Source organism: Protobothrops mucrosquamatus, unplaced genomic scaffold, assembly GCF_001527695.2.
Source record: "Protobothrops mucrosquamatus isolate PMUCROS unplaced genomic scaffold, P.Mucros_1.0 scaffold1903, whole genome shotgun sequence".
Classification (NCBI taxonomy): Eukaryota; Metazoa; Chordata; class Lepidosauria; order Squamata; family Viperidae; genus Protobothrops; species Protobothrops mucrosquamatus.
The window spans coordinates 36,186-63,200 of NW_015388027.1; the positions used below are offsets into that span (position 1 = coordinate 36,186).

Below are 27,015 nucleotides of genomic sequence, written 5' to 3' on the forward strand. Positions count from 1 at the left end.
GGAACGCGGCGGAACCGCGTTCCGGCACCTTTTTCCGGGCCGGCCGCACCGGAAATAGCCCCTCCCACACCGGAAATAGCCCCTCCCAAATTTTACTTGCATTCCTGTTCTCTAAAGGGGCGGTCCTAGGGTTTGATGAGGGCGTGGCCAGGTTTGAGTTCCGCCACCTTTTCTCCGAGAAAAAAAGCCCTGCTTAGTACATGTTGGTACTAGATTAATTACTGCTTGGCCATACACTCAGCCTAGCCTACCTCACTGGATATTATGAGGATTACTAAGTAAGTATATATGTTGTGTTTTTGAAGGAAATGTAAAACAAATGTAATAAAATAAACAAGCAAGCTAGCGAGATTAGCCATGATTTTTTTAAAAAATGGTGACTTTATGTAAATGAATACTTAAAAGAAATATATTTATAGTCTTATATTGTTTTCATTGTAATAGTAATTAAACTTACTATTTCCCAACATTTGCCAATGTATTTACATAGAAAGCCCACTGTCAGGCTGAAAAATCAATCATGATAAAGAATAAATGTTTCTCCATTAGTCCCCATAAGAATTAGGTCAAGCTAAGTTAGATATCTAAGTACATCATTTGGGACAAATTTCTGTGATAGAAACAAAAATATATCAGTATATATCTTGTTGGTTGTGTTCAATGGAAAACACTACAAAGCATTTCTAAAAACAAAGAAGCAAAGATATATGTGGACAATCTTCAGCTAAGTCAAAAGTTAATTGCTTATAAGCAATTAAAAGTTATACTGGACTTAGAAAAATATATTCAATTTATCTTTACATACGTTTGCATTATTGTCAACACTGATTTTCTCACTTGGCAGCTTGTGAAAAGCCAAGTTACAATAAAGTATAAAAATTACAAGCAATGTATAGTTGAAAACACCAAAGGTAATTTTAGAATTATCACACTGATGAAGAATATTAATTCCTCCTCATTTTTGCCACAGTTACTTTGAGATTTTTAATGGGAAATAGTATGTAAAGATTTAAAATAAATAAATTCCAGTTTAGAGATAAATATCTGAACCAGGTTTGACAGTGGCTGTCACAGAGTACATATCACCATGACTAATCCAATTTGCTATCATTAAGCACTATATTAGCAGTAATTATTGTGTAGAGCTCAGGGTTTTAATAATAGTAGCTAAAAGGCAGGAAAAAAAAATAGAGAGAGGAGAACTCTGAAATAAAATTATTTTGTTTTTCATAGAGAAAATATATTGGGGGTTTAACCTGTATTTATTATAGTTAGATGGGGTTTTTTCTTTTCTTTTTTTCCTTTCCTTTCCTTTTTCTTTTGTTAGAAGGCAAGGTGGGACCTAGGCGGGGGCCTTTTCTGCTGTGGCACTACACTTTACAATCTTCTTCCTTCTGAGGTGAGGTTGGCCTCATCACTTCTAATCTTGAAAGTCCCTCAAGACCTGGTTATTTCATACCAACTAGTGAGGTAACTCTGTTATTATTAATGTTCCTTTGTCTATTATTTCTTTATTTTAGCTTGTTCTTAAAGCTTAATTTTAAAAACCGATTCAAGGACTGATTCAAAGTATGAGTTAAGCAGCTCTGCTTTCTCCCTGTTGCCTGTTATTTCCTTGCCATCTTCTCTCTTTAGTGGGCCTACAGATTCTTTAACTTTTTTCTTGTTGTTAACATGTTGGAAGAAACTTTTTTTTATTATCCTTGATTTCTGTTGCTAATCTTTGTTTGTCCTGAGCCTTTGCTTTTCTGAGTTCATCTTTGCATGTTCTGGCTGTCTGCTGATAATCGGCCTTAGTTATGTGCCCCTCTTTCCATTTTTTGTATTTGTCCTTTTTGTCTTTCAGTTTTTCAGAGAGATCTTTGTGAAGCCATGCTGGTTTCTTCTTGAATTTCTTGTTTTTCTTTCTCAATGGGATTGTGCTGATATGGGTTTTTATGATTGCATTTTTCAGGGTTTCCCATACTTCTTGGGAATAGACACAGACATTAACAACATCTATAGCCTATGCAAAAGAGACTAACACCCAGCCCAAAAAGAAACAAAAAGACCCAAACATCTCTCCACCAGTAATCAGTACCCAGATCAGCACAGATTAACTCCAGACCAGCAATCAAGTAAACTATATCCCAATCAAGAAACTGCCAAAGAAGCCAGCAGCAAACAGCCCAACCAAAGAATCTCTAAGACCACCCTCACCAACACAGATAGGCAAGCCACCAGAATATAAACTGACAGTAAACTGCACTCCTTACTAGCACTGATGATGTTACCTAGTTGGGTAATGAAACATCTGCAAGAAAACAAGCAAGCTCAGAGAGCACCAAGGACCCCTCAACATTGGAACTGTCAACTATTGTTACAAGTTATTTGTCCACATCCTAATTCAAAAAATAAAAATCTCTGTAACTTGAATTCTACATCTCTGTGTGCTTACCATAGTATACAGAGCATTTTGCAATGGTTTCAAAGAATAGTTTTATGATACTTATTCAGAGGAAAAGAAGAACCCAATTACATCAGCTAGCAGCAAAAACAGTATAGGTAGTCCTTGACTTATAACAGTTCATCTAGTGACCGTTTGAATTCATGATGGCACTGAAAAAGTGACTTATGTCTGTTTTTCATACTTACAGCCATTGCAGCATCTCCATAATCACATGATTAAAATTCAGATGCTTGGCAACTGGCTCACATTTATGTCAGTTATGATAACTTTTTGTGACCTTCAGACAAACAAACCAATGGGAAAGCCAGATTCATTTAACAGCCATGTTAATAACTTAATAACTGCAGTGGTTCACTTAAAAATGTGGCAACAAAGGCCATAAAATGGGGCAAAACTCACTTTAAAAAGTCTCAATTAGCAACAGAAATTTTGGGCTTAACTGTGGTTGTGAGGACTTCCCATATACAACTTTAGAGAATTCTTCCTCATATCTTGAATAAAACAGAAACTGCAAATATGACTGTAGAAAATTCTCAGGTATCTGAAACAATGATTACTTATAATTCCATTGGAAAAAAGTTAAAGTTGAGTATTATATGGTTGGAGCTACACAGTATATACCTTCCAAAGCACTTTGAATGTATTGTTTATCAGAATGGTAATCAGTTCAAGAGCAGTATCTTTTAATAACTTTGTGGATTCTAAAGATCTTGTGATTTAATAGGGTTCTGTAAAATTATTTCAAGCTAGATATAATCCAGCAAGAAACTGATCTACATGTTACCAAATATCAATTTTTCTTAAGTCTACGTTGCCAAAAAATCATGATATTTCATATTTTGAGGGATTCATACACCAGTCTTCTCAACCAACAATAAACACATTAGTAGAGTTTCAGTGTACAAAGTCATTATTTATCATTTGTATACTCTGTGTTGAAATAAAAGAAACTAGGATAATACTCACAATAACTGCAAAGATATAAGCCCATCAAAAAGGCCCTTGGGAATCTCTGTGATCTTATTTCCATAAAGCACTCTGAAAAAAAATGAAAGGACAAAATAAACAGTATTCTCAAATCCAATGCTTATGAAGAATTGTCTCTTTAAACACAAGCTCTACTCTCCACATAAAAGGTGGTATACACCTTTACAGCAATGTAAGCAATATTAAAATAAGACTTCCAAATAAATAAGATGTTTAAAACAGACTTCTGGGTTGAAAATATTTTTCAGAATTTACTGAGGTTTTCTTTTAAAGTAATACACAATATATTTAAAAGTCTGAATGTGATACAGAATTGTCATGAAATTTCCAGTGAATGCATTCATTATTACAGCCTTATAGAATTATGTTTGTTCAGGACCACCATTTGGTTTATCAATTGGATTATGTGGGACTGTTGCAAATCTCCTTGTTGTATCCCATTTTACTTGTCTTCAACTGTCCATCAGAGGAAATTAGCTGAAGTTGGGTCAGTTCATAATATATTATAAAACTGAAGAAATGTTTGCAAAGCTGGAGTATCACTTACTGTTTGGGGTTATTCAAAAAGGCACACCCTTAAAATCTTAAACCCAAAGGAATGCACACATACCACCTTCTTTAGTTTGAATCAGCATTGGAAGGAACATCTTTTCATAATTGTACCATTTCAAAATAAGCAGCAGCATTATGTTTCCGTTTCATGAAGTGCCAGTCCTAACTCTGTTTATTCAGACATAATCCCAATAGCTTCAGTTGGGTTTAAAATTGCACTATTTTAGAGTACTTCCACTTTTGCCAAAACAAATATTAGGATTAAAAATTCAAGTAAAGCATGAACACCTTTGAGAGATTTTCTTTTGACATTAAGATCCTAGGATGTGTCTTGTTGAAGTAACATTTCCTAGCCAAGAAAGGATTGCTTGTCTTCTTTTGCGTTGCACATATTTACCAGTGCACAACTAATTGGCTGGCAAAGCTATGTACTCTATGTACTCCCCAGAACATTTGAATGCATCAGAATCAGAGAACAATTATTAGTATTTGCCTGCTGCTCCCTATATATTGATATATTTGTGCATCATACCAGTTAATATAACCTAAAATTCATCAGTTTTTCCAGCTAACTTTATTTTATTATTTGGAGGCATTTACAAATACCTTATTTAAAAGTTAGATTAGCATATCCTCAAACCATTTATTCAAGCTTTTAAAGACCCATAAATACAGACAACAGTAGTAAAAGCTTGACAGGCTTGTACATTCTGAAGCTAAGCAAAAGCCTGTTGGGGAACATTGGATATTTGTAAAGTCCAGAATAAAGGTTATATTTTTGGAATAGAATAAATGAAACAAGCCCAGTCATTCAAGGTAAAAAATATTACCACAATAGGATACATTACATTCATTCAACAGGATCTAATATTCATCATTCATTCAGTGATAATGTAAATGGGAAAGACACACCAAATACTAAGCATTTGAAGCCAACCTAATCTAAGTTTTAAAAATTGGCCAATAGATAGACCTGTTCTATAGAATGAACCTGCATTTTACCATTACATGAACAAGTTGAAGTAAGGCAGAGTAGAAACTTGAGCTGAGAGGCTGAGATAACGAGTTTGCTGAGTGAAATTCCCACAAATATTCACTACTTTGACCATTTAAATCTTTAGGAACAGTATTACATTATCACTGAAGTTGGTAGGCTTCTAGTTCTGTCTTCGGTGGTCACAGGATTATCCAAAACAAACTTAATCATAAAGGCACAAAGAAATACAGAGTTAGATATTTTTATTTCAATATAAATCTCTTGGGACATAATGCCCTAGCTGCATCTATCTGTACCTTCCTATAACAGACTATAGAAAGTACCAATTTTCTTGGCTGGTTAAAGCATACAGATAATTAGAGAAATGGTCTGGAAACTAGCAATCCGCCGTATGAAGGTAACTATCTTCCAGTCTGTTCTATTCTGTTCCAAAGGGCGGCGCTAACAATAAGCATTTTTGTTATAAACTATTACAGTAAAATTGACTGAGAGCTGAAAAGCAAATATGTGTTGTGTTCTTCATAAATTTGGTTCAGTAATTGTGATTCAATTTTACTGTTGCAATTCAAGATACTGTTTTAAATATCAAATATGTTGGAGATAGGATATTTTTTTAAATAGCTGTAAAACTACACTTTGCAGAAAAAAAAATCCCAAAGATTTTAATAAGACATGCACACACAAGCACACGTAAAGAAAAATAAATATTGAATGAAAACATACATTTAATTTTGAATGCTGAGCTCATTAATATTTTATTTTATTCTTTCAATTGTTTTGCATCCATCTTTACACAAAGGGAAATAAACAGGCCAACCTATCAAAAATAGTACTGTAAAACAGGGGTCCCCCAAAACCAGTCTGTGGACCAGTACCGGGCTGCGGCAGACCAGCAATTGGTCCGCACAAACAAGCAAAGCCTCATCCACGGGATGCAGGCAGCACATAAAACCACACACCCTCTGGTCTGTGGAAAAACCTCTATCCACGGAGCTGGTTCCTGGTGCCCAAAAGGTTGGGGACCTCTGCTGTAAAAAACAGATTAGAAACACAAGTTAAAATAGGCAAGAAAATGGTAAGTGAGCACCTGTCCACCCTAGAAGAGTTCAAATCACTAAGACCAGATGGATTACATCCCAAGGTTCTGAAGGAACTGGCAGATGATCTCAGAACCACTGAACTATCTTTCAAAGATCCTGGAGCACTGGGGAACTACCAGAGGACTGGAAAAGAGCTGATGTAGTTTACATCTTCAAAAAAGGGAAACAAATGGATCCAGGAAACTACAGATCTATCAGCCTAACCTCAATACCTGGGAAGATTCTGGAAAAGATAAGCAATGAATCAGAGAACACCTAGAGGCAAACAAACTCATAACAAAAAGCCAACATGCGTTTGTCAAAAACAGATCATGCCAGACAAGTCTTATTGCATTCTTTGATCAGGTGACAAAATTATTGGACCAGAGGAATGCTGTGGATATAATTTACTTGGACTTCAGTAAGGCATTTGATAAAGTAGACCACAACCTAATACTTGATAAGATAGAAAAAATGTGGGTTAGACAGCATCACCACCAGATGGATTCGTAGCAGGCTGACCGGCCATACTCAGTGTGTGGTCCTCAATGGAACAGCATCTACATGGAGGGAAGTGTGTAGTGGGGTACCCCAGTGCTCTGTTCTGGGCCCAGTGCTCTTCAACATCTTCATCAAATATTTGGATGAGGAGATAGATGGGGAACTCATCAAATTTGCAGACAACACCAAGCTGGCAGAAATAGCCAACACTCCAGCAGATAGGCTTAAGATACAGAAGGATCTTGACAGACTTGAACATTGTGCACTATCTAACAAAATGAAATTCAATGATGAAAAAAGTAAGATTCTACATTTAGGCAAGAAAAACCAAATGCACAGATATAGTATAGGTGGTACCTTGCTCAATAGTAGTAACTGTGAGAGGGATCTCGGAGTCCTAGTGGACAATCACTTAAATATGAGCCAGCAATGGGGTGCAGCTGCCAAAAAGCCAACACAGTGCTAGGCTGAATTAACAGAGGGATAGAATCAAGATCATGTGAAGTGTTAATATCACTTAATAATGCCTTGGTAAGGCCACACTTGGAATACTGCATCCAGTTTTGGTCACCACGATGTAAAAAGATGTTGAGACTCTAGAAAGAGTACAGAGAAGAGCAACAAAGATGATTAGGGGACTGGAGGTTAGAACATATAAAGAATGGTTGCTGGAATTGGGTATGTCTAGTTTAATGAAGAGAAGGACAAGGGGGGACATGATAGCAGTGTTCCAATATCTCAGGGGTTGCCACAAAGAAGAGGGACTCAAGCTATTCTCCAAAGCACCTGAAGGCAGGACAAGAAGCAACGGATGGAAACTAATCAAGGAGAGAAGCAACCTAGAACTAAGGAGAAAATTCCTGACAGTTAGAACAATTAATCAGTGGAACAACCTGCCTCCAGAAGTTGTGAATGCTCCAATACTGGAAGTTTTAAAGAAGAGACTGGAGAGCCATTTGTCTGAAATGGTGTAGGGTTTCCTGCCTAAGCAGGGGGTTGGACTAGAAGTCCTCCAAGATTCCTTCCAACTCTATTGTTATTGTTGTTGTTGTTGTTGTTGTTGTTGTTGTTGTTATTATTATTATTATTATTATTATTATTATTATTATTATTATTATTATTATTATTATTATTATTATTATTATTATTATTATTCCTGAGAAGTTTAACAAAAAAGCTTTGGGTTTTACCACGACTGAAACATAATTTAAAAGATAGCTTTCTTACTTAATCTGCAGTGTCTCTAGCTTTCAATTCCAAATGAAATCTCAGAATATAATACCATTAGACAACTCTCTCATAGCACTTTTTCATATTAGAAACTGTGGGCTGCCATGTGTAAAGAAAAAAGAAACCCAGCACCCGTCACTATTCTGCAAGAATACAGGAAGCTCATTAAACACTATTAAAAATATTTAAACAGAAATTTATTCCCCACTCCCACTCCTTAAAATTAAGGAGAAACAGAAGCTTGTTTCACGCAGAGGAAAGATTTTTTAAAAGTTAACAATAGACCCCAGCCCAGTATTAATTCAGATATGCAAATACAATCTGAGGGCTGAGTTTAGGAATAATTTTTATCATATAATTTATTGTTTGACACATTAACTAAAAACGATTACACTGCTCCAGAAGAGCTTAATATGGAGCCAAAGCAACATAACAGGACTTATTGGATGTAATTCAGATGTGCTACCAGGTGCTTTTATTTACTTCAGCATGCAAGCAAGCCTCACTGCTAAATTGTAAAATTCTGCCTTAAACATTCAAAATGTAAAAATGAAAATGCTCTATTCATTAGAGAGGAACTATGAAAATGCAAACGAAAGGGAAAACATTCAGATGCAAATGTGGCAATCTCTAGCATACATAATAGGATTTTACAACATCAAGGTCCTTATGTTGGCTTTTCATAGACAGATGCATTGGCATAAATATTTAGGATTGGAGTGCCAACGTACTGAGCTCTAGGATTGTTGCCATATTATAATATTGTGTTTATTTACATTTTTTTGTGGCATTTAAATTAAACATTTTCCCCAAATAATCATAGACTTAAACATATAATCTACTTTTTGCTTTCACTGGAAAATATAGCAATAGTTTAGAAGCTATCTTACATAAACTTCCTATTGTTATTTGGCCAACTACTGATAATAGGACAATTACACTGTGTTGTAAAAAGAAAATTGTATTACTTATATCAGCATATTACACACTATATTTCAATAGTGTGTAATAATATAACATAAAACATAAGGATTCATAACATGAAACAATAAAACAACAATTTTAAAGAAATCTTTAAAAACTGAGCAAAACAGCAAGGATTCCATGGTAGAGAGGATATGAAAAGGATATGAATAAACTAAAAAACAAAGAAGAAAACTTTTTGACACCTGTTATTTACTTCTTGCAAAGAATAGAGTTCCATAAAAGATAGAATTTGAATAAGATCTTATTGGATAGTCTGAACATAATGATGGCCTTAAAGCTTCTTAACTAAATTAATTCAAAACTGATTTTGAAAATATATTTAGTACTAATTCACGCTCAATAAATATATTTTCTAGGTTCAGTTTGTTCTTGATCTCTGGACATTCTGGAAAAGATAACTTGTTTATAGTAATTCATGCATTGTGAACATCAAGTTTGAATTACTGCAATGCATTGCATGTGGGTTTTCCCCTGCAGTAGATCTAGGAATTGTGGCTAGTGGAAAATGCTGGAGCATTTTCTGAAGCAGGTAACCTTTTGCAAACAACTTACAATATATCAACTTCAATGTATAACGTTTAAACCTCAACATCTAAAGGAGTGTTTTCCTTCTTATGTATATGCCTGTTAAATAATACTGGCACCAGCTTAAGAATTTCCTGTTTACCTATTCATTTATTTAAACTGGCTCTGCTGTTAACTCTGAATTAATTTGATACTATCAAATCAATCAAGTCTTAGTTTTTAAACTTTTCATGATGTATTATTTTAAGATTGTTTTAACTTGAATTATTTATTTTTAATCAATATACTAAAGCTCTCATTGTCGTAACCTTTAACTGCATCATAGGCAAAAAAAATTCTAAACCGAGCTTACTCAAATAGGCTAACATTTAAAAATGTGGCCAAAATGTGGAACTCATGACTCTCATGGAATTGAAATTGGGAAATTTTTATAAAACATTTTCTGTCATAAAATTGTCATAAATAGTTTATGACATAATACAACATGTCATAAAACATTTGTGTGCTGATTTTTTTACTATTCAGGATGGTTATTTTCAACTGAAAATATCTATCTGAATACACCCTAACTTTGCCAATGAAGGCAGTACATTAGAAGTTCTGTTATGGTTGAAGGCATTGAGGATTCTGGTAAGGAAATATCTGAAGGGATGACCAAGGGGTGAGGGTTGTCTAGCTCCTTAACTGTTTAATGTTTTCTCTGCTGTTGCTTTATTTTTTAAAACTGAAAACAACAAACAAATAACGAATAAATTACTTGAATCTTCTGATATTAGCTTATGACCTTTTAAAGCTATCTTAATTATAATGCTATTTATTATGTGTAGATGAGCTAAAATACTGCTTTAAGATCTAATATCTCATTGTGCTTGCATCATTAATTATTTGTTATTAGGGCATACTGCAGCCCAACCATCTTTTTGAGAAAGCAATAATACATAGAGTGGTTTCAATGAACTAGGCATATCATTATCAAATTAAATCTCAGTTTATTTTCCCAAAACCAAATTCAGATTTAGGTTCCATTTAGTAACATGCAGTAAATTGCTGTATGTTAATATGATCTTTAATATCCAGGGAAATAAAAATACAGTGTGACTTGATGTTACAGTGGCTTAATAATTAACCTTCATACTGTGTTCATCTATAAAAGGAATCTAGATTTGCACAAACAATGGCACCTTCAACTCAGATCAATTTCAATTAAACAAAGGTTAGACCTTCCTACAAGGAGAACATTACACAAGGAAAATGAAAGCATAACAGACCAATATTTAATCCATTTAATCCAGTCTTTTTTAAAAAAAACTCCCCCTCAAGGTTATTCTGTACTTACAGAGAGGTGAGTAATTTCAGTCCATGAAAAGCATCTGGTGCAATATCTGATATCTGATTCTTGCTGATATCACTGCAAAAAGATATAAGAGAAGACAAGACACACATTTAAAAAAAACAAAAAACAAAACCTCCTACACTTCTGAAAACTATTTATGCTTAAATACCTCTGGCACCCACTTTAGCTCCATTGAAATTATTGTGTATTATTGTTGATTATGTTGTTCACTGAAAAGATCATGAACTGTAGAAGGTAATCTGGGTTCACTCCAATGAGGCAACAATTCTCACTGAAGTGAAATACATTTCCCTCAAAAATGCTTTTTTGCTTAAACTTTTGGTGAAGCAAAGAATCCTTTGAAACCTGGCACAGCCCTAATGAATAGAAGTAATATAGTCACTTTTTGAAGATACAGTAGCACCACCTTCCAAAAAGGCCATACTATTCAGCTAACTTTTTTGTGTGGTTCTGTACTGTCATTTTATGCATAAGCAATATATTTTACCATATCAAAGCATTTGAAGTCAAGCTGTATAGCTATTTATTATCACTTAAAATACCTATGGCTATTCCAATCTGAATTTCACTCTCACATTTTTCCTCCCTTTCTAACCTAATATTATTGTTGTGGTCTTCACTTGTATTATACTGTTGACAGAAGCTCCAGCATCTCTGATCAGTCTGAGCTTCTCCCTTGGGATTTAAATTATTGAACTTTCCTTCTGCTTTATATGGAAAAGTCTTACAAGAAAGTGTTACTGTGCTGAAGGCAAAAAAAGAAAAAAGAAAAGAAAAGAAACAGCACTGGCTGCCTCACACATTTAATTACTCAATGTGAACTTAATAAGAACACTGAATATCTCAAACTGATTCTCAGGGATAGCAGAAATTCTTTGATGCTGGATGTGCACAACAATATGTATTGAACTTATAATAAACAAACTCAACTGTAAACAATTGGGATTCTCCAAGTTAAAATACCACACACTGAAACTTTGGAAAGGACAGTACAAACTCAATTTTGCTTTCATTCACAGTCCTAGCAAATCTATGGTAACAGAGTTGCAAGATATTTTAATTTGCTTACATGTAACAACAGAACATTTAATAAGATGTCCAATGCACAGACTGGTCCAGATTTTGTTTTTTTGTTTTTTGGGAGTATCTTCCATTCCTTAGGGCTGAGTATGAGAGCAAGATTCTTGAGTCTATCTAGCCTACCACATTCTCTCTTGAAATCTTGGATCTTTTGAGACACATACTGTGGAAATGGTGAATACATTTTTGCACAATAAAATGGAGGCAGTGTATGTTCATTCTTGGACAATCTCTCACTGGATCCAGAAGATTATGTCAATTACTGCTCAGCTTTAAATGTCCCTTTTTGAAACAAGATGCATAATACAATAGATCTATACAACTATACCTATTCTTAGAATGCACTAATTATTTTTACTTTTTTCCATCTGGCTTCAGCTATGGATTTGCAACAAAATCAGCTTTCATAATAGGTGACCTGCAGCAGACAGGCAGAGGCCCTTGAATCAATATTCTGCTCAAATTCTGAGCAGCTTTAGTTATCTTCACCCACATATTCTCTTTGAGTGTTCCAATGACCTGAGAATTAGGGAATTCTGATACAGTGGTTCTCTCCTAAATTTTTTTGATAACTACTGTTTTATACCTAGTACTGTTCATATGAAGCCACTGGGAAGGGTATAAGGGGTTTGGCAGCTAATGACACTCAGCTCGACATAATATGCATGTTCTGAACCAGTGTCTAGATACAGTAATGGTGTACATGGGAGCAAATAAAGCTAAACAATGGAGAGTTTGGGAGTTCAGGGGATAAGAACTGAGTTTGTTCTCAGTTGCACTGCATTCCCTCAGGAAAAACAGTCATTGGAAGGAATGCCTATTACCAGCTTCATATATAATGACAACTGTACTCTTTCATGAGATAGTTTTTCACTGTTGTTCATATATTCAAGTGCAGTGTACTTGGGCTACCATTGTGTTTGGTCTGAAAACCAACTGATGTAGAATGTAGCAGCCAGATAACTGAGTGAAACATCTAAATGTATCCACATTACATCAGTTTTGATGCAATTACACACATGGCCCCTTTTTGCCCTATTGAGTGCTCTTCACTCTGATATCCATGTGGTACCCACTAAAGATGTTTTGCTTCATCCTGGATGTCCACTATAAAATGTATGAATTAACATGTAGTCCTATGCATTCTGCCACCACATTCATTGACACTCATTTTCAAAAAAGTGACTTTAGTACTGACTATATTTTCTTCATTTAAAAAATAAAGGGTACCTCTGTAATTTCTTGAATATTTTTCATGACCCTCAGCTATATATTTTAGTTTCCAAATAAAATTTCAGCAGATCTGTAATAACACTTTTATGCTTTGCTCTTTTTACTAAACTCCCTTTTTACTACAAATGTAAATTTAGAGTAATTATACTGAAATTGTCAAGTGTTTTCAACACCCACATTAGCATCAATATTAAAAAAAACCATGCTGTTTTTGAAAATTGAACTTATTTCCTATCAAACTAAATAAAAATACTATTACTGCAAGCAAACTGTACTTGGATGATTTTTATTTCCAAGTATAAAGAACTTACTTAAGTCCATTTATTAATGAAATAATACTTAAAACAATTTGTGGATAGTACAGAAAGAATAGAATAGCTGATTGTATTGGTTTAATTGACATGTAGTATTAGATGCACTGCCTCCATTGCATTAAGAAGACACCCCCATCTTAATTCCTGCTCGGCAAAATTTATGAGTTTAAATATAAATACATTAAATGGATTTAATTTTTGCATGAGCAGTTTCTATTTACTTCTATATACTTCTATTCTACTGTTTCATACTAGTTTGTCTCAAAGAGTGAACTTCTAGAAATACAAGTTTCACTGCCTACTTCTCCAAGCTTGTTTCATGAGATGGAAAAAACTTGGGGCAAATTTGAGTAAAAGTGGGCATTAAGGGGAGAACAGGAAGGGCAATCAGCCCATTTTTAATTACTTAGGAAATCAGCTTACCTTGAGAAAGTAAAAGCTAGAAGAATATGTACAAGAATTGGTGTCAAATTCAAGAATTCCACACATAATTTTGTGTAAATATGGAAGTCTGGAAAACTTGTGGAAAAATTAGAACTTTGTCTACATGGCTTTCTCAAGGAATGGCAAAATATACTGAAAACAGTAAGCATATCAGGACATTTAACTTACATTCTTTTAAGTTTCTTGTATTGAGAGAAGGCTCCAGGAGGAATGGCTTTTATGGAATTCTGCTCTAAACGGCTGAAAAAAAGAAGAAGTATTATTGCCAAACTTACAAAGATACACGAAAAATCCTTGGTATTTAATTTTTATTATTTATATAAATTTTGCCAAGATAAAACTTCTTTTGAAAATGATATTTAAGCAAAACACAAATCTGACGTAAAAGTAAAGAATCACAAAATATGGATTTAATATTATTAATAGCAGAATGAGAAACATTATAATAAGAAGCAGGAGTAGCATGTGTGGTAAATTATACCATGTGCTTTCTATAAATGGTAATAGAGGCATAATAGATTTTCTCAACAAAATCCAAGGAAATGTTGTGTCTTTCTAGAGCAGATCTAGGGTGAGCAATGAGTATATCAGAGGAACACAGGAAACAAAGGTCCTGTTACAGAAAGATATTTCTACTTGTTCAGCATTACAGTTAAGACAGAAAGTTAAATAGAATATTAGATATTTAGCATATTGGAGTATACGATCTCAAGGTCCTCTCAGGCCTTACATTCTATGATTCTGAGATCATTATAAAACTCAAAAGGATAATCTTTAATATATTCCATAATACTTTGTAAACAACTTTAAATAGTTTTTTAGAACTGTACAATAGACTTTTGAAAGATATCCTTGAAAATATCTCACAGGCCTACAGTTCTGTGATCTGTTTTGATATACTAAGAATCAGCTTTTTTTTTTTAACCTTTGGGAGTTTATTTTTAAGACTTCAACAACTGTTCAGATCAAGTGACAAGAACAATTTCCTTCACTGGCTCTAATAAAATTGAAAATACTGCAGAGAACACAGAGAAGCTTGATAGATTCAGAGATATTCTGAACATGCTATAAGAGCAAGTCCCTTTATATTCTGGCTTTATTATTGTCTTTTATATAACTTTTGCTATCTGGACTAGACTTTCAACAAATCAATAAAAATAGCCAGCAAGAAAAAAAAAAGATGTACTAAAAGCTAACAAATGATATTCTAGCAATAAAAATCCCAATATATCCTGTACAAGTCTATTTCAAGGTTCACCATTTTTGTTATCACTCTATGAGTATTAGAACACTACATCAAAACAATAAGACATCATTGTGTGTGTGTTTATGTGTGTATATGTGTAGAGACACAGAAACGGATTCTGCCTTAAAGCCGGGTCATTAATTGGTAGTAATAGAACTGCATGCCATGTACTGTATTGATAAATATATGTTATTAATATATGCATGTCATTTATATAGGAAAAATAATATAGATAATATAGATACAGAAAGACACATTATTTCATACAGAAATAAAACAATAGTATGGATATATAAATAAATACATTCCTGGTAGTGCCTGTTATAATAATATTTAAATATGAAATTATGTTCCCTTTGGTGACCTGTTTCCCAGCAAAGATCTGGTGATTTCAGATTTTAAATATGTTATTTAATTTCACAGAGCCACCAATCATAAAGCCACATGAACTGATAACTGCCACATCAATGGATGTGATGCATGAGTGAATACAAAACTGAGTGAATATAAAGAATAAAAATTCACTTCTGGAACAATCTCTCTCTGATATATGAGTTTGTTTACCAGAAATATGAAGTATAGTTTTAAAAATGATTGAAATCATGTATGATATTCAAGATATAGATAAATCACCAATCTCCGTCAATAACTTTTTCATATTTTAATGTTCGTATTTGTATAGAATATCATTGCTTTATAGACATACTAGTTGATTTACAACAAATAATTTACATAATGCTAGAATCAAGCCAGTTAAGCCTTTTCTTATAGCTCAATATTTATATATTCATCAAATAAGAAATAACTTGGCTTCCTACCGTACTGTTGTCAACTGTAAACATATTTGTTAATTGATTAATAGAAGGTGGTTGATCAATGTTTACTAAGCTGTAAAACAAAATCAATCTATTGGTAGGTTGATGATGTAGAGGAACAGTAAATCCTTTCCCTGAACAACTGAATGTGCTTGAATATCCATGAATGTTGATTTTGATAGAAAAGAAAATATCTGGACTGAGGTATAGAAAATGATTTTTTGAGCATCTTTTAGTTTCTACTGCTTGGAGGATGACATGCCTCCCTGACTAGAACTTTCAGCAGCATTTTCTTTAAGGTTTTGCTTAGAATTGAAAATAAGCATTGGATAAGTTCATACTTTATCACGCTACACTGTCTAAATTGAACTGTTATGCTTCATAATTACGCTCTATAGCTTGATATGGTTTGTGAGCCCACAAAGTACATATTTCACTGTAGGTTTCCCAAAAGAATAAATTTAAGATTTTGTTAAAGCTAGAATCCTAAACATAGACTGTCTAGCAGTCTCACCCAGAAAGGACATTAGGAAAGTAACTAGTAACTATAACCTTTTATGGATTGGTTGCTGATGCCCATACATCAGGTTTTTGGATTTGTGATTGGATAAAGGGGGGGGGGAGGATATGGGAAGAAGTGAATTATGTGTATAATCATATAGTAGGAATGAATAAAATAATTTGCTTGAACTTGTTACGAGAAGGATAAGGAGTTTTTTAAAAATATTTTTTGCTTCCTTTGTTCTTTTTCTTCCTTCTGTTCTTTTTCTTTGTACTTTGTATTTCCTTTTTTAAATATTTTTTATTCTTATTTCTGAGCTCAGCTTGCATTATTGTTTAGTGTTGCAAAAATTTTGCAAAATGTTTCATTGAAAATGTTTTTAAAAATTGACTGAGTTTCTGATCTATTTACCAGAAAGATGTGCTGAGAGTCATCATGAGTGCCTTCCCCTGAGACCAGATTTCCACTATATTTGTCCAAAGTTGGTGGGAATATGCCAGGTGAGAGGCCACAAAAAGAAGACAGAAGGAAAAAACAACACCTGCTAATGTATTTTTAAAGAATCTCTCTCTTCTTGAAGTGAGATGGATCTTGAAAGTAAAAGTCATGATGGAATCACTGGGAGCTTTCCATGGTGCTGCTTTGTCTTGTGAAGTTAATGCAGAAGAATCAAGTTGCAACTTCTTTTGGGACATTCAAATGTTATATTACCTGTCTTTGTGTGTATGTATTTATATGTGCACACATTCAAGAAATAGAGACACGCATGTACAATTGGCATTTCTTAAGATTTTCACAAACTGGGAAAAGTCATTAAGCAAATAAGCAGCTAATTTTTCATATTGTTTGAAAAGACATAATTAATACCACAACAAGATTAATAAAACAAATCAGAGAACAGATTACTCACTGTGGAAAAAAACCAATCAAAACACATTTTTCTATGCAATCACCTTTAGTAGATAACTGCTAGTTAGGATAGTATCACTTAACTGTTGCATTTTTTTCTGGCAATAAGGTTAAACATTGAGGCAGAAAATATGAAAATATCAAGCAAAAATTCACATTATACCACATTCTTGCCAATTAAATCAGAGATGCTCAGTACTGGATATGAACAACTGATTCTGACAATCCTTTTTTTTTTTTTATCAAACACTGCTTTTTCAAAGAAGGCATGTGACTAGTAGATTTTTAATTAACTAGAAAACAATAACAAACATAACTTTTCATGAAGTTTAGTTCCTTCCATATGCTTCTATAAGTTATAAGGATGTCATTCTTTAAGTACTGAACAAATTAAAATACCAATAATCAATTGCACTAAATGCAAATAGTATAACATATGAAAGCAGCAATAGCTATGTCCTTTTAAATCTGCCCATTAAAATAACTAGTTATAGCACTAGGGATTTCTGTTTTGGGATATTATTCTATATGATAAGCATCTAGAGCTTTATATCTGGTGCACCTAGTAGACAATTTATATAAATCAATATTGTGATAGTAATAAAAATTGGGGGAATCATTCTGTATCCAACTTAATGTGATTGTTTGATTGATTTCTTAATATAATGATCAATTGTGTTGTTTTTTTTAAAGGACAAAATAGTTTGGAGTTGAAATGTCAACACTCTGTTGTTCAATTTTACAAAAAAATGTTTTTGATAGTCATCAAAGCTTTTGTGTGGTCATAAGAACACCTGTATTTCTAGGGTCTGTTAGCTGATGGGAAAAAATAAAGCAAGCAAAAAGAAGGAATAAATGAACAAATTTCTAAACAGATAGGAAATTTTAAAAAAATGAAGTTTCTTCAGAGATCTCTGCTGGTAATAGTCTGTTTAAACTTGTTCATAAATTATCTTTGCAGGAAAGTAGTGCACAAGCTTGTGAATGATATTTAGGGTGGAAAAGCTTGAAAAACTCTAGAATAGGGGTGTCAAATTGGCAGCTTGGGGACCAGATGTGTCACATGCAGGCCATGCCCACCTCGGCTCCACAAAGGCAAAAAACGTTGTGATATGTCACAATATGTCACGTGACGCGATCGAGTTTGACACCCGTGGTCTAGAACAACCTCTTTAAACTGAGTAAAAAGTCAACCAAATGGCAAACTCAGTTCAATTTCAGTAAGTGATAGAAGAGGTTTCTTTAAGCCTGCAAAAGAGAATGGATGTTTGAAAACAAAACAACCCAGGATATAAACAGGTCCCCATAAATGGTCTACTTAACTGAGGGTCTACTATATCTATTTTTCTTTTCATTCATTTAATTAATCCTTTTATTTCATTTACCATTTATTTCACTTATATTTCAGCTTGCTATCTTCTGTATGCCATGATTGTTACTGGTATAGCTGAGAGCTATTGATCTTTGCTAGCCATCATAGCTTTGGTCAATTGAATCTTGTGCAATGGCAAGACAAGGAATGGAATTTAGGTCAAGTGCCTGAAAACCTGTGATTTACTAACAAGTTAATCCCATTTCTATCATTGTTTTCTTTAATAAGTCATTTTGAATTTAATCCTTAAAAATAAGCAATATAATTGTTTTTAGGTCAACCCTAAGCATCAATTAAATCATTGATTTTATTTACCAGTGAGGGATTCACACATACGTATTTAACATTTTAGGATGTCATTTTGCAAAGTTTGAAAACTCATTATATAACTGGTCACCAATACCTGCTTTCAACTCTACATGGGATTAAATCAAAGAAACTGACTTTGACATTTATTATCCCATGTTATTATAAAAGCATGCTGTGCAATAGATGAATATAATCCAAAAAGATAACTGTCTTATGTTCCAGAGAAAAACCCACAAATTTCTATTACTTTTAAAATAAAAAGAATGAGAGGCCCTGAAGTCTATATGTTTTAAGAAATGAAACATGCACACACACACATACACACTAATTATACAGATATTCCAATTAATGCTAGTTATTTTGACAGATTTGTCTCTCTGTTTTGTCTTTCTCTCAAAAAGCAGGATAATCTTGTTTGCAACAGTGATACTTATCACTATAGAAAAAATCAAGAACATGAAAAGCAAGTTGAAGATCTAACCTAAAATTAGTGTTATACTCTTATATTCCCTAATCCATGAAAATAAATCTGGGTGAAAATACTAAAAATGTATGAATTTACATGCATTTTTAGGACTTTCCCCAACTTTATTTTCATGGATTAGGGAATATAAGAATATAACATTGAATTTAGTTTAGATCTTCAGCTCGCTTTTCATGTACTTGATTTTCTTTGTAAATATAATACTGTTGCATGTAAATGCATGTAAATTCATTTTTTAGTATTAAGACTATTATATTTTGCTTTTTTGTTTAATATCAATGCAGTTAATAAGCAAATAACATAACTAGCTTCTTGGTACCACACTTTCGCACAAATTTTTAACAGCTCTTTGAAACTGGCAAGTGATTAAAAAAACAGTATTAAAAATCACTCTGAATGTTTAAATTATAAATGTTAATCATTTAACTTAGCAACTGATGTGTTATTAGTAACTCAAAGCAACATTTTTGAATGGGAAAGAAGCAGATTGTTCTCTTCTTGTGGGAATGACCGTTCTACCAACCAACTTTTGCTGCTTTTGTACGATAAAGTTTGATGACTAGAATGTAGAAAAGAATACATATTAGGAATTAAATTAAAATGTTCTCTTATTCTACTCTAAAATTTCAGCACAAATTCTTTATTATTATTATTATTATTTTTTAAAAAAATCCCAAGTGATTGACTATTGTACTTTGTAAATGTTGAGGACAGATGATAGAAAAAATGATTTATTAAGTTGGTTGATTTATTAAGCTGGTTGATTTGCGAAGGTCTCTTTTTTGAATTTATGTTGACTGTATGTAGCCTTAAAAATAATATTTAAATTAAGGATAACCTCTGGGAAATGGATACCTTCTCTATCATATAGCTTTCAAGAACATGGTGTACATGACATTTCTGTCTTGACTGAATTACACTACCAGAGAAAAGGATACAAAGGCAAGTGTTCCTAACTATTTTTATGATGGTTATTTAAGAACATGTTATAGGACTTTTTGCACAATGTTGCTGATTCACAAATAGCTAGCATAAAAACATAAGCACCAACCTAACAGAACATTATGTGTTATCTCCTTCTAGCCACCATATCCTGAAAAAAATCTATGCAAATCTTAATTTTGTCCTGTTTCTGGGTATGTGGACATGCTCCCCCAGTAAGGTCATGGTCTCCAGATACCCATAATTTTTATTTCATAAGAAAGCTGGTGTTTTACTTGGGAAGTATTGGAGATTATAGACATTGCTGAAGACTGACACTTTTTTTTTCTTTCTTGCCAGCTTCAATTGTTTTAATGGATTGTTTTAATGGAAACAGGTCAAATTGGAAGCTAGTAGTATATGGGGGGGGGCAGATGGACCCCTCCTGAACTTTTCCTTGGGGCACTAGGGTTAAGATACTTACATTTCCACTATATTGTCTGGTAGGTTGCCTGGAAGTTCAGTTAAGCCCTTTCCTCGACAGTCCACAATACTATTACTGCAAGTGCAAGCAGACGGGCAATTGACAGAATTGGCATTGCAGGGTGGTGGTTCAGCATGTGAACCTGAATAGGAAAAGAAAATTAAAATCATTATTTGAAATGTAGCATTGTTTATATCAAAATTTATTAGCCTGAGTGGTGCTATGGGTAGTCTAACTGATTACTACCTTTAGATGTTGTGAAAAGCTATCAAAGAGAGAAACCCTTCTTGCAAAGTTATTGTCCTTTAAATATTGTATATTTTATGTACTTGAATTACATTACAGTTTTAGCTTCAGGGTTTATTTTGTTTTCCTTCCTGCTGCTTCTTTCAATGTATTTGTTCCAGACGTGTTGCTGGAGCCAATGTGGAGAAGCTCCAATGTAGAGGAAGGAGAAAACGATGCCACAAATGATATTGTTCTATTATCAGAGATATATCAGTTGATACAATACTTAACAATGTAACAAAACAAAATCTTACATGCATTTCTATAGTGAGAACACAGGAACCATTCTCTACATATTTTTTAAGATTAATTTTAATAATCTTCCCAGAGTCTAGATTCTGTTCTTCAAAATACTTTCATGTCTGTTGAGGATTGCATTGTGTATTTTAAGAAAGGAACAAAGTGCTAATTTTTATTGAAATTAGCTAAATTTTATGTGAAATTTATACTTCATCTGGAAACAAATTAGAATCCAATATGGCCTATATCAATTGAAGTTTGCAGACTAGATCTAAAGGCAGCCTCACCTAGACACACCTGGATGAATTAGAAGAGGCATCAGTGTCCTAAAGTCATTTTAAGCCATAGCTCATGACTGTGCCTCCTGAATTAATGCTTCTTTTTTTTCCCTGGAAATGCTATTCATAAATATGAGCATTATTAGGATATTGATAACATTTAGTTCCAAATTATTTTTTAAATACAATCTCTTTTATTACTTTAGTTTCAAATTAAAATGTTTCTATACACAGTGCTAGGCTGCATTAACAGAGGGATAGAATCAAGATCACGTGAAGTGTTAATACCACTTTACAACGCCTTGATAAGGCCACACTTGGAATACTGCATTCAGTTTTGGTCACCGCGATGTAAAAAAGATGTTGAGACTCTAGAAAGAGTACAGAGAAGAGCAACAAAGATGATTAGGGGAGTGGAGGCTAAAGCATATAAGGAACGGTTGCTGGAATTGGGTATGTCTAGTTTAATGAAGAGAAGGATGAGGGGGGACATGATAGCAGTGTTCCAATATCTCAGGGGCTGCCACAAAGAAGAGGGTGTCAAGCTATTTTCCAAAGCGCCTGAAGGCAGGACAAGAAGCAACGGGTGGAAACTAAGCAAGGAGAGAAGCAACCTAGAACTAAGGAGAAACTTCCTGACAGTTAGAACAATTAACCAATGGAACAACCTGCCTCCAGAAGTGGTGAATGCTCCAACACTGGAGGTTTTTAAGAAGAGACTGGACAGCCATTTGTCCGAAATGGTATAGGGTTTCCTGCCTGAGCAGGAGGTTGGACTAGATGACCTCCAAGGTCCCTTCCAACTTTACTACTACTACTACTACTACTACTACTACTACTACTACTACTACTACTACTATTATTATTATTATATTCTATTTCTTAAAGTATAAATTATTTAAACACTATCTAATCATATTTCTAATATATATTTATAATAAAAACACAACTATACATACAGTGACATACACAAACCAACATGTTAAACTTTAAAGAAAGGATACTATTTCTTGCAAGGCTTACTTATCTAATTGTTTGTTAAAGCATTTATTTTTTTATTGCTGGGTAATACTTTTTTTGTATTGAGATGAGTACAGTTTTGTGCACACTTTTTGAAGGTTTTTTTTAAATTACTAAGGCAATACTGATTTACAAAACAAACATTCAGGAAATATCTCCCCCACACACAAGTCATTTTCCAAAAACATTGTGCATATATTATTGGAAGATAATTTCCCACATTTCTGTTGAAAAAAACATTAAAATGCATTGAAAAACAGAAGTTTGATGTATCATTAACAGATATCACTGAAACATTCTCTGAAAAAAGCAATAATAGATTGGATTAGAAAATACATTTCTATATACATATGGGGTTATGAATGGTATCAGTTGAAATATAGGCTCAGTTCCCTAAAGATACAAAACTTATACAACCTTGCCTGATATATCAAGAATGTATTTGTCTCTTGATAAAAGAAAGAGAATTACTGGGATCTTTTTACTGTATGTTTCTGAAATGTCAAGAGTTTCCACTGAGAATTCATGGCCTTGACACTTGAGATATTGTTAGCAAAAGTGTGATTGAATAGAATAGAATAGAGCTGGAAGGGACCTTGGAGGTCTGCTAGTTCAGCCCCCTGCTTAAGTGGGAGAACCTATACCATCTCAGACAAGTGACTGTCTAGCCTCTTCTTAAAAATCTCCAATGATGGAGCACCCACGATTTCTGGAGGCAAGCTGTTCCACTGGTTAATTGTCCTCCCTGTCACTCCTTAATTCTAGGTTGCTTCTCTCTTTGTTCAGTTTCCAACCATTGTTTCTCATCCTTTCCTCTGATGCTCTGGTGAATAACGTGACCCCCTCTTCCTTGTGGCAGCCCCTCAGATACTGGAACACTGCTATCATGTTTTCCCTATTTCTTCTTTTCTTTAGACTAGCCATACCCAAGTCCTGCAGCTGTTCTTCGTATGTTTTAGTCTCCAGGCCTTTGATCATCTTAGTTGCTCTTCTCTGAATTTTTTTTCCAAACTCTCAACATCTTTTTTGTGATATGGTGACCAAAACTGGCTGCAGTATTTCAGATGTGGGTCTTACTAGGGTTTTATAAAGCAGTACTAATACTTCGCGTGATCTTGATTCTATGTTTATACAACCCAGGATTGTATTAGCTTTTTTGGCTGCTGCTGCACATTGCTGGCTCATGGTTAAGTGATTGTCCACTAGGACTCCAAGGTCCCTCTCACAGTTACTGGTTTTAAGCCAGGTGTCACCCAGTCTGTACTTGTACCTTTGATTTTTCCTGCCTAAATCTAAAACTTTGCTTTTCTCCACATTGAAACTCATTTTATTGGACAGGGCCCATTGTTCAAGTTTGTCAAGATCTTTTTGGATCCTGAGTTTGTCTTGGGTGTTGGCTACTCCTGCCAGTTTAGTGTCATCTGCAAATTTGATGAGTTCCCCTTCAATTACCTCATCTAAGTCATTTATAAAGATATTGAAGAGTACTGGGCCTAAGATGAATCTTGTGGTATTCCACTGCTTATTTCTCTCCATGTGGATGTAGTGCCATTGAGGACTACTCGTTGAGTATGGTTTGCCAGTCAGCTACAGATCCATCTGGTGGTGATATTGTCTATTCCACCTTTTTCTAGCTTACCAAGGAGTAGGTTGTGGTCTACCTTGTTAAAAGTTGTCATCTCTCTTTTGATCTTTCAACATGACTTAGGATGTATTGTAAAAGAAATGAATGCAGGTACAGAAGAATGAACAGGTCCAGTCCATTAGTTATTAAAAAAAAGTTTATTTAATAAAGAATGCTAAAGCAAGAGCACCACTACAGAGAAGTTCTATGATCATGTATGGGTTTTTGCACTTCCTAGAAATATCAGAATCCTATACACCACTTTGTGTACTTTATATACATTCCTTATGCAACATGAAAATAATTCACATTTGCATAGTAAGCTGGTCCTGAACTTAAGTACCATTTCAAAATCAGTTTAAAAAATTTAAATATCACAACTGTGTTGTGCAAGGATTATATTCTACTTTCTTTTGCCACAATATGTATCCACTATGCATTAAATTGAATGCCAGAACTTTACATACATTTGCTAATTTATTCCATAAATTTGTATGCAGGTCAGACATAAAGCTCAGAAGGCATTCTCCTGAGAAATAAGAGCATATTATTTGTTAATTAGTCTTTTACATTAATATGATCTGAACATTTTAAAAAAATCCTAAGTATAGAGCCATTAACACAGTCCAACAATTCAGACAGCCTAGGAACAAATCACAGTAATTTAAAATATTATTACTCTATTTAACTGAGGCATGACTGAATTGGAATTGGCACAGAGTGCCATTTAAAAGGACCAACATTACAGTAGTTTATTTCAAGTTAATGTGAAGACTAGTATAAAATGAGAGAAGAAAGTGAAATAATGAGGTATTACCTGTACAGACATATTCTTTTTTCTGAACATCAGCTACATTAAACCCTCTCAAGTGAACAGGTGCCATGCAGAAGGTGAATTGTCCAACCGATCGCCTCTGACGCAGCCAATCCGAAAGCCATGCCAGGTGACAATCGCAGTATAAATAATTGGAATGAAGCCGCCTACAAAAGGATAGAGCAGGATTAAAGTCAGGCTTGCATTCCTCCTTATGAAAATGCCATTAAGAGCCTTTTTAAAAAAATAATCGTTCTATGTTTTGCATTGCTTTTGTGAATCAAAAAAATTGGCTATAGAACTGGAAACTGAAAATATACTGTATGGCACGTAAGTAAGTTTATTTATTCATCATGATTGAACTTTAATAACAGGAGATTTACTTTTGCTTCCTTGTTTTAAAAAAATGGATAAGTAAAGGTAGCAAAAAGACAACATTCTTAAAAGGTGACAAAAATGTTCTCTTTGTAGTGAAAACAGAGGGGCAGGCAAACGTTTGGATTCATCCTTTGTCTCACACTCTCTACCCAACCCTTCAATCTGTTCTCAGAGGCCTGGAGAACTTTTGAATTTGTATGGGAAGTGTGCAAAGAGCTGCACAAAAATTGTTGAAAATACCCTTGCCTACTTGTTCTTATCCACAGGACACCAAGTAAATGCCATCCAGATTAAGCCTTTCCCTTTTTGCATGCATAAAATTAAACAAGGATGGTTCCTATGTTGTAACAACTCCTTACTTACAGAATATAAATGACATTTTGATATTGGAGCCCTTTTGTCTTGTAAAGCTGCACTCATTTTGTCACACTGTCTAGAAAAAAGTTCCATTATAAAAAACAAAGTAGCCTGAAAGTGCAAATAAACTATCAAATATTTCATTTCTACTTCTATGAGTCACGACAGGCAGGCATTAAAAGCACAGTTCCCATGACAATGCTGCCATTTCTGTTGGACAGGGTTAAACAAAGCCATCATTCTGACAGACTAACATTACATAGAACGCTGACAAACATAAAGTGCTGTAAAACATAGCCAGATCCATCCACAAAATAAATTAATCATTTCAAAGATCTTTATGCCAGGCCACTGCTGTTGAGTTCAGCAGCGGTGCCTAAACTGACAGTCTCCAGATTTGTATGTTTGCTGATGGCTTGCAGGCACATTTTTTTCCTGGGAAGTTTCTAAAATTTATGTCCTTGCTAGGCTCAATAAAGTCTGAGGCTCCTGACTGGCAGGGCAAAGTATGTTAGCTATCTAGCTGTAAAAATTTCAAGTTTGACTTTTCTAAATCTCTTCATTGTCATCTAATAATTATCCATAATACTGAAGCTCAAATAGTACTCCCACTATAAAAAGCATATATATCTATTTATTAAAGACCAGGCAAGGTCTAGAGACACTGAACACATTTATCTGGCACATCTCTAGGTGTATAAAACTAGTTTCAATTTTAAAAAAATATATCATTTTTATTTTTCAATGCTCAGTACCCAGGGCTGCAATTTGGGTTTTAAGCCATATTATTTCTGTTGGAATTCTGCAACATATTGAGTGCATTTAGAAATTTTCCCTTGAGACAAACCAGTGGAAAACAATCTGTCAAGCTTTAACCATCTTATAGAAATATAAAACTATAATAAGGAGCAACTGGAAAAGAAGTCTCCAATACATGGCATGTGTACTAGAATTGTTTGGGTTTCTTTTAATCATCACAAGAGGACAGCCTAATACCTCTGCAGTCATTAATTGCGGCAAATACAACAGGGAAGTCAATATTAATAAAATGAGACAAAATGAATGCAGGTTAATAAATTCTATAAATATAGCTTTCTAATGGAAATGAAAGCAGATCAATGCACAACAATTCTTATTAGTTCTAAATGAGGATGTTTAAACAAATCCATAAAACAAACAAACAAAAAGAAATTAGGAAAGGCACAGAATAATAGATTAATCATAGCAAGACACATGTATTAA

The 27,015-nt window shown here is 33.9% G+C and overlaps 1 protein-coding gene across 1 annotated transcript in view; it reads right to left on the minus strand.

The window, feature by feature from the left end:
• LOC114923099 (slit homolog 3 protein-like) overlaps window positions 1-27,015 on the minus strand; it is a gene marked incomplete at its 3' end in the record, with an annotated part of 86,869 nt that overhangs the window by 35,753 nt on the left and 24,101 nt on the right. The window contains exons 4-8 of the mRNA XM_029285585.1: window positions 25,042-25,205; window positions 20,775-20,916; window positions 13,901-13,972; window positions 10,644-10,715; window positions 3,416-3,487 (exon numbers count right to left, since the gene is read on the minus strand). Of these exons, the coding sequence (XP_029141418.1) occupies window positions 3,416-3,487; window positions 10,644-10,715; window positions 13,901-13,972; window positions 20,775-20,916; window positions 25,042-25,205 (522 nt within the window). The remainder of the gene's footprint in view (window positions 1-3,415; window positions 3,488-10,643; window positions 10,716-13,900; window positions 13,973-20,774; window positions 20,917-25,041; window positions 25,206-27,015) is intronic.